This window comes from Eurosta solidaginis, chromosome 3, assembly GCF_040869045.1.
Source record: "Eurosta solidaginis isolate ZX-2024a chromosome 3, ASM4086904v1, whole genome shotgun sequence".
NCBI lineage: Eukaryota > Metazoa > Arthropoda > Insecta > Diptera > Tephritidae > Eurosta > Eurosta solidaginis.
This window is the reverse complement of record NC_090321.1, coordinates 257067861-257077003: the sequence shown is the minus strand read 5'-3', so window position 1 is coordinate 257077003 and position 9143 is coordinate 257067861. Positions and strand designations below refer to the sequence as shown.

The 9143-nt window shown below is 37.8% G+C and overlaps 1 protein-coding gene across 1 annotated transcript; it reads right to left on the bottom strand.

The window, feature by feature from the left end:
* Window positions 1-1194: 1194 nt before the first annotated feature.
* Window positions 1195-2162, bottom strand: LOC137246131 (uncharacterized). Its single transcript, XM_067777222.1, has one exon. The coding sequence runs from the start codon at window positions 2071-2073 to the stop codon at window positions 1195-1197; it is 879 nt and encodes a 292-aa protein (XP_067633323.1). The 5' UTR covers window positions 2074-2162.
* Window positions 2163-9143: the final 6981 nt, after the last annotated feature.

Sequence of the window (9143 nt, the reverse complement as noted above, 5' to 3'; positions counted from 1 at the left end):
GCTATATAATTCATTATCAAACACGGATAAAGCGATGAAACTTGGCAGATGTGTTGACCTTATGACGCAGAATAGAAAATTATTAAAATTTTTAACAATAGGCGTGTCACCTCCACTTTTAAAAGAAGGTAATTTAAAAGTTTTGCAAACTGTAATTTGGCAGCTGAGTATGTAGTGTTCGGTTACACCCGAACTTAGCCTTACTACTTGTTTTATATGTGGGGGTTTTAAGTGGCCAGCCGCAAACCGGACTTGCATACCTTACCGTGGAATATTCTCCTTATCTGTCTGGAACCCAGAGGGCCGCTTCGCCATAATTTTTCACGTATTCTATTCACCAGAAACGATATCGAGATCTTCTTTAGGTACACCACCTTTCCAAATCATTTACTTCTAGCAAAATACCCATACCTGTATTGAAGCAGTTAGATCCCGAACTACTGAAATATTTTATCGAGAAGCTAAATTTATAGCTACTGGCACTGCTGATACAGCCGGGAAAGGCTGTTACCTTAATCAATTGATATTGACAAATGCATAATACCTACCCATTGATGACTTATCTACTAGCTTTCACTACACTATGCGACAAAATCAACTTTTTTTCTGGGTATTGGACCAAACGCACTTTTTTTTGTACAGATTGAGGCTTAAGTAGACAAAGTACTGTCTCCGTTTTTCGAAATTAGCCTCAAAAAAATAGATATCGGATTTCGAAATTCTACATTTCGAAATTTTTTTTTTTTTTTGTTAACAGATAGTCCCATGATAGTTGCTACTACTTTCATGTCTGCCCATACACTCCACTGGAATTGCTCGTAATGTAATCTTTCAAAAAAATAATTCAGCCATTCAAATAAAAGAAAAAGGCGGACCACGACCGCATTTTTACTTTTTAATTAGCTGAACGCGTTAACAAAAAAAAAAATTCGAAATGTAGAATTTTGAGCTTCGAAAGCCGATATCTATTTTTTGTAGGCTAACTTCGAAAAACGGAGACAGTACTTTGTCTACTTAAGCCTCAATCTACACAAATGAGTGGGTTTGGCCCAATACCCAGCCGGCTGTTGAACAGTGCTGTTGAACTTGTTTTATATACCCTTAAAACAACAAAACATTTGTTAAGCTGTAACTGGTATTAGAATCGGAGTACTTAGACCCATTTATTAACCACAATCACAATTTAAAGTTTGACTACATTTTTTCTAAATTTGGTGAATTGCCCGTTTTGTGCGAAGTATCCGAATCCTTAAGCGAAGTTCCATGTGTTTGTTTTAGAAGTAACACTTGTGTCTTAGATCCTCTCACCATCCTCTCAATATCATCCATACGCTGCTCTATCGCATTAAATCTCGCCGTCTGCATATGGAACATTTCCTGCAAAAATTCACGCATTTCGGCAATTTCATCAATGAATTGATGTTTTTCATTCACAAAACAAATTTTTGGCACAAACAAATCTTCCCTCGTCTTAAAATAACGCTTCTGTTCATCCAATTTTTTTTCCACATCTTCCCATTCAGCCTTTACATGCCTCAAGTACTGAAAACGTTCATAACAAACACCAAATTCATGTTGCAGTTTATTACGCCATGTTTCCAATAGGCAAACCGTCTTCTGTAGGTCGAGTATCTCTTGCGACTTTTGGCATAGACGTGCACGCAATTCCTCAATTTGATCCTTAGCAACATTACAACAACGTATGAGTTCTGTTATTTGACATTGTAATTTATGATGATTCTTTTGGAGTGCACAAATTTCTGGATTTATTGAGCAGTTCAATTCCAGATTGAGATCGATGCAGGGTTCATGATCGCACACATCATCCGTTTTGAGGCGGAGTTGCAGTTTTTGTATACGCTTTTTCATGCACTCTAGTTCGGCGAGAACTTTACAGCAATCTATTGGTTCTTCCTCCACTGTACCTTCTTCTTCTTCTGGTAAAACTACAGCTTCTTCTTCAGCCACAGCATCATCTGGTTCGATGTCCACTTCGGATTGTGTAACGTCCACTTCTTTCCACAGTTGGGTTGCCTTTGTGCAGGTGCGTTTGTAAATATCGAGATTGGGCATGTCCTTTGGATTATTAAATGATGTAAAAATATATTTTCTTTTAATTGTTTTAGTTCGAAAATTTGTAGTTAAATTTTTTAGAAACAAATTTTGATGTGCTTTGTATATTTTGGAATGTGAAATGTTTTGAAACATAACAGGAGTACCCAACAAAAACAAAGATATAACACAAAAAAAAAACCTTCAAAAAATTCCGAACGTATTCAGTCGAAACCGAACCGAACATTTTCATGAACCCAAATAGTTCTCACAAATAGCTAGCTTTATGGTTGATTTCTAGTCGTAACCAAGAATGACCCACAGTCCGCGCCTCAGCAACATTCAGCGATCTACAACATACATATATCACTAGTCGCGATTTTTGAAGTATAGTCTGAACGACTCAAAGCACTGCTAACCAACAAGCTGCACCAAACACCTGCTGGTCGGTCATAATGGACCATCCAACCATTGAGACTGCTTCCTATAATCAAAAACTACATAGTTTAAAAGAAGCAGTGCTGAACACTAGAACGGGACCTATTACCGAGATACGCAGACCACATATACAGGTACAACGATGCGCCAGAGTGACCAGTCTTTCGCCGTCGTACTTAAAAATCCTGCAATAAAGCTATCACGGTCTAGGTCAGGAATTTCATGAAGCTCCACAACATTCCCTTCGCAATCACGCTATGGCTATAATGTTCACAGATAGAAGGCGTTCTTATACTTTAACAACTGAAATCGTGAAGTACAATCAGGTTTCATAATTAGGGCGGCTTCAAAGAGCTTACGGAACGTTTTTTCTTTGCTCTCCCTTTTTCTATTGATACGTGAGGTTCGCAAGGTTATCAATGCAAAGTTTCATGCCTGCGGTTTAAGACTCCAGCTACATATTACATGTAATATAGCTCTCAGATCTAGAAGCAGCAAGTGGTATATATCTTAGAGAGCTTCTAGTTTGTGCCAAGAGAGTGGAGTTATTTTATAACACAGGTCCTGGTTTTTGATACTGGTTTCCAGTTTGGTCATTGAACAAAATTCTGGTAAAACTACGCACTCATTCAGTCTATGTGAGATCTTCGCGGACCAGCCAGTTCAACTTAACCTACCTATGCTTTTTTGTTAAATAATGGAAATTCGGCTGAAGCCGATCCAAATTAAACGGGGTAAAATGATTTGGTGGGGTAATCAAATCCACGATACTCTAAGGAAGTAACGACGAAAACGACGATTACACGGCTTATAGATACAAATAACAAACAATTGGGAGTAGCATCCTAGGTCCCGCTGATGCAGACCATGAAGTCTTTGGAAAGTCTGACAGCACTTTGATCCGCTAAATCTTCAATTTCCTGAAATGTTGGGACTTTTTTTTAGAAACCTTTTCGATGCAAAAATCCACCCGGAGGGCCTGCAAAACCACTACGAGGGCAACTCCATTTAGAAAAAGTGTTTGAATAAAATTGATGTTACTTGTACAATGATTTGAAGGTGCTAACTCCAGTATGTCAGGCCAAACCGGCATTTGATTTCATTATCTGCTTCAATAAATTTGCATCTACAAGCTTCCGAAAATTAGAGTAGAAACAAAATCCTCCCAAACAAAATACTCCTAGCAAAGAACAACAACCCCATGTCTTCATATAAAGCCGGAATACCATTTGGGTAAACTAACACAAATGCTCAACGCTAAAGAGCGAAAAGCAATGCAGAAAAGGCTATTTCTGCTAAATTTTCACAAACCAAACTACTCCTGTAAGCAGGTCGCAAACAAATGAGAAGTTTACACTGTAAGCATAATGACGAAATCCGACAACACATACATAAATCAACCTTTTGTTCCGAAGGAACATGTGCTGGTCCAAAACCGTATTTCCACTAAACCTGTATCTACATTTCCTCGTCGATCCACGTCTAGTGAACCCTGTTGTAAAATCCGCGTTTTCAGTCATTACAGAAAAGGAGACCTGGGTTGTGTAGCTCTTCCCTTTTAAGGGTTGCCAGCGCAACTTATAGCATCTCCAAGCCAATGGTCAACCTCACCTACCCGTTTCGAATCGAACCATTACCATTGCCAACCAGAAGAGAATACGTTACGAATCCTATTTATATAGCGGGCGAGAATCTGGCAATGACAAGCTTTTCACGGAGAGATGGTGTTGAATGACCTAGAAGGTTTAACGTAGCCATATCAAATTGTTCCGAGATGGTCGGCCTAGTACTTTTTTCCAGAACATATATCCAGCAAAAGGCCTTTAACATCGGTAAAACTCCCAGAAACCTTCGAGAACTCTTCTTGTCATCCATCACCATATTTTGAACTGTAATGTTTAAGTATCATCTGAAACAGCAAGTTCTTCAAGATCCAATCATGTTTAAACTAATGGTTTACTTGAACCTTGGATAGAGAATCCTCGAGCTATGTTAAACCAACAACAAGAAAGAAGGAACAACGCGAAGAAATTCATCGCAGAAATATTAACTGCTATGTTCTCCGAAAAGCCTTAAATGACTCATAACTAATTTCATAGAAGTTTTATTCCAGCTAATATGCGTTACGCTGAGAATTTACTGATTTGTGTAACCACTTCAAAATCTTAGTTATATTTACATATGGGAAATTTGATATTTTGAATCATCAAAAGCAATGATAACCGTAAAAAGACCTGCCTAGCTCTATTTTCATAAGCACCAACCCTTTGCTCGTATTTTATAGGTTTTCAAGTGCAAATGGGAAAGTTTAAGATTTCTCAATAAACAAAGTCAAATAAACCTCAAACAGGCGCTAATGTTTAAAGCTTTAATTTGTTTTTCGCTCCCTAATTAACTTTTGCTGCTTCAAAAATAAATCAAGTTAGAATATCCAGCATGTAGAATTATCTTCCCCTTTTTGTTTACATTAAATATTTGTAAATATGAGACGGAACTCTTCGAACTCGGTCAATACAATAATTAATGAACTTTAACAAAATGCCACAACATGCAACGACGGAAGGAAGTCTGCTTTAGGGCGCCTAACCAAGTTAAATGAAAAAGTGGGGCAAATTTGAACTGATGAGTTAGAGTTGATGGCAATTTTAACCCCAAATTTATTAACGATGCGCACACAGACAACGCACAGACTATGAAATTGATATACTGATGCATAGACGGGCGGATGGAAGAGTAATGAAAATGGTTGTAGATAATATTTCAAAATTGTTATAGTCGCATATGGAATGATAGCTACAGTAATCCTTTGTGATGGATAAGCAACGAACGAAGAGCGCACGATATGGTAAAAGGGTGCTTATTTGGCGCTGGAGTCGGTGGGTGAGAAGGTAGGCTGATGGGAGAAAAAATTATGAATGTTGCGTGCTGTGGACAGGCTGTGCGTAAATGATTAATGGGGGGCAAAGTTTTTTATTTTTTTTTTGTCGGGTCTTTTGGGTTTGTAATTTTGGAGCTCTATCCGATGTTCGGCTGTCAATTTTAAAGTTTTTAAGAATTGAGTTGCTTCAAAAAAGCAAATATTTTAAGGATACATTGAAAGTATGAGATAAATTGTGTGAAGTATATGGTCGAATTTGTTGGAACGTTTGAATAGATCCTGAAGAGATCCAGAATAGAGCGGGAAAAGGATATGTGGTGTGATCTTCGTATAGTTTGTGTAACTAATTTTTCCCAAAATAGATATCTTCTTTCATGTATTTCGGCCTTTAAGTTAATATATTCAAGGTATGTTTGAGCTCTAGGCCAATATATACATATGTTTATTAAAAGACAGTAAATGTGTTTAAACAATATATGTGAACCGGCCTATGAAAAGGAAAGAAACTGAAGAAATGCATTGTTTATCTTTAACAGATGTTTCTCGCAATTTCTTTTTTGAGTCATAAGCCACCTTTTCAATAGCCGGGTCACATATATATATTTGTCGAATGGTTTGTCTTGCCGATATTTCGACTTCAATCTCAAGTCATCTGCAGGAACTTATGACTGCACCTGGTCGTAATATCGGCAAGACAAACCATTCGACAAATATATATATATATATATTGTTTAAACACATTTGTTGTTTTTTAATAAACATATGTATATATTGACCTGGAGCTCAAACATACCTTGAACAAAAGATATATATTTAGCGGAAAGTTGTACACGTTCAGAAAAGAATTTCGGAGAACATAAACAATTCCACTTAAAAATGGCTATTTTACAAAAATAACATCAGATATTAAAAGAAATGCGGTTCGAAAGGCAAACATGGTAGGGTTTTTTTTATTCCATTGAAGCAACCATTGAGCCTAAACCCTTCGTAGCTATAAAACACAATTCCCCATAATTGGGGAGCGATAAATTGTGCATTCATTCCTAAGTCAACTAGGAAAGTCATGAAAATCACAAAGAACTTTGAATCCATTAGAACCTCGCAGTTTGTTTCAAAAACTTTTGCAAGAGGATGCCGTACTGGAAGTAATAGAGGACAGCCTCTCTGTTGTGTGGTTCACAATGATAATCGCCGAACTGGGCTAGAGCATATCCATGGAGAGGAACCAACGGGGCGGAAAGAGGGCACATTCTAACCCTGCCGTATATGAAATCAACAGGTAAAGTAAAGTAATAGCTTTCGCAGAAGTAATACAGGTTTACGGTTTGAGCTCCAGCCAAAAAGCGATCAAAATTTTTTCCTGTATTGAACACTTTTCTCTATTTGCAAATTTAATTAAGTTTTCCAGAGGTATTTTTTCAACTTCCCATGTTGTAGCTTATTGGAGTCATTACCACGTTAATTGAGAAAGAAAAAACAAATTGAGATCAAATGAGGCCCTAATAAAATTAAGACGAACTTGATTTAAACTAGCCATCAACCTCGCCTGGTATGTATAAGTCCTAATGCAGTAAAGTTAGGTTTGATTAGTTGTTGTGATTAACCCGAGTTGAATTGCTCAGGCTATCCAAAACTAATATAAGTTTAGCGTTAAACCAACTAAGCATATCCCTCAGGCAAATTTTAAGGTGAAGGCAGCTGAAGTTCGGCATAGTCCGAATAAATGTTTATGTCTTTATGCAACACTTCCTTAACGTAAGGTTGAGATACACATTTGGATACTAATACGGTCCTAAATGTTACTATATTTTTCAATTGCGAACATGTCTTCGCGTTATTTACCATTTCGCTTTGTTGTATTAAAGCAGGCCCATTGTAGCATTATACGTCACACCCACTGTATTGTATCATTATACGTCACACCCACTGTAACATACTTGCGGCGTTACGCATAACAAACTCCAAATATATTTTAGTAATAATCATATTACAATATTTTCTAACATAAATTATTGAACTAACCCAGACGGCTAACCAACATCAATGTAATGCCGCAAGTATGTTACAGTGGGTGTGACGTATAATGATACAATAGGATTGATAATTCCAACTGGTTCTTTTACAAACACCCAACAGTGGTTTTGAAGCGAACTACATGGACTGTATTGGTAGACTGCCCTGTTTACACAAAAAATCGTCATAGAGATACATTTTTTAGTGAACCTTAGGAGCTCGGAAAATCGGATGACACAAGCTGGTGGCTACTTAGCTCCTGCTCAACTGACCTAACTATTTCAGGGCGGACTGCAAGTGATTAAAAGAATTTCTAAGTCCCTACTGGAAATGACACCATGTGCTCATTAGTTACGATTATGCCATTGCACCAAGAGTATATTGATCCAAAAATAATTGGATGCAATTAGACATTAGTCGAACATATCGTTGCGTTGATTGATGCTGGGCTGTTCGATTAATAGTGAAGTCCATGTCGGTTATAGAACGGTAGAATTTGAATAATCAGCTGATTCGGAGCTCTTGGAAAATATACTACTGAGCCCACTTTTCAGACCATTAGCACAAATTACGAACTAGCATGATGCCTTCAAAAAAACTGAAAGACTGTCAAATACGGTTTCGCACTACAGATTTAATGACTTCCTCCGAACTGGTGATAACCGTATGCAGAGAGAGACAGGTGTAGCCAAACTTGAACCAACAGCGCTGATGTCGAAGCTATATGTATTTAAATAATTTTTTTATTTTATTTAAAACAAAGACTGTATTCCTGAATCTCTTTATAATAATTATCACGGTCAAAGTGACGGTTACGTGTAAAATGACAACTATTCTTAAAGTTCCTATAGCTGAAGTTTCCGCTGCGGTTACAGTTATGGCTGAGGTTGTTGTTGTTGGAGCGATAAGGACACTCAGCGAAGACCTTGGGGAGTGTTATCGATGTTGATGGTCCTTTGCTGGATGCAGATCACGTACGTTCCGGTAACAAGCACATTTAAGGTACTAGCCCGACCATCTCGGGAACAATTTAGTATGACTGCACGAGACCCTCAAGGCCATCCCGCCCCCTCACCTACTAGATTCATGAGAAACTTAGGTCGCCAGAGCGTCAGCTGTTGTTGAAGAAACAGAAAAGGGTTGCGCTACACAACCCCCTGAATCAATTTGGTATTTTAGTCGCCTGTTACGACAGACATACGACAGACGTGGGTATACTCTAACCCCCTAACGCTAACCGCTAAGGTGTATGGTAAGTGTTACATTTTCTTTTACGATAACGTTTACAATCGTGTTTGAGTTTTTTGTAACGGCTACATATGCTTATAAATTTACTGTTACGGTTACGGTTATATTCCATGTAACGGTTATGTTAACTGTTATGCTTAAGTTTACTATAACGATATCGTTTGCTGTAACGATTACGTTTATTTTTACGGTTACGTTTACTGTTATGGTTCCTCTTACGATGACTGTTACGATAAACGGTATATAGATTAATACTGTTTGCTATAATGTGTTCAAGTAATCAAGTAGCCAATGCTTGTCTACGGTCGCAACCAAACATTGCTTTCTTGTCTTAGTGGTCTGTAGTAGAGATATACGCCGCCGATAAACGCCACCGCCGCCGCCGATTTGAGACGTTTTGCTCCGGCGGCGTTCGGCGCGTTACTATATGTTCTTCTCTTTTACCACTGTCTAGGCCATTTATTGTTCATCTCGAAAATTGGTCCGATATGGTCGAAAATAAAATACCGTATGA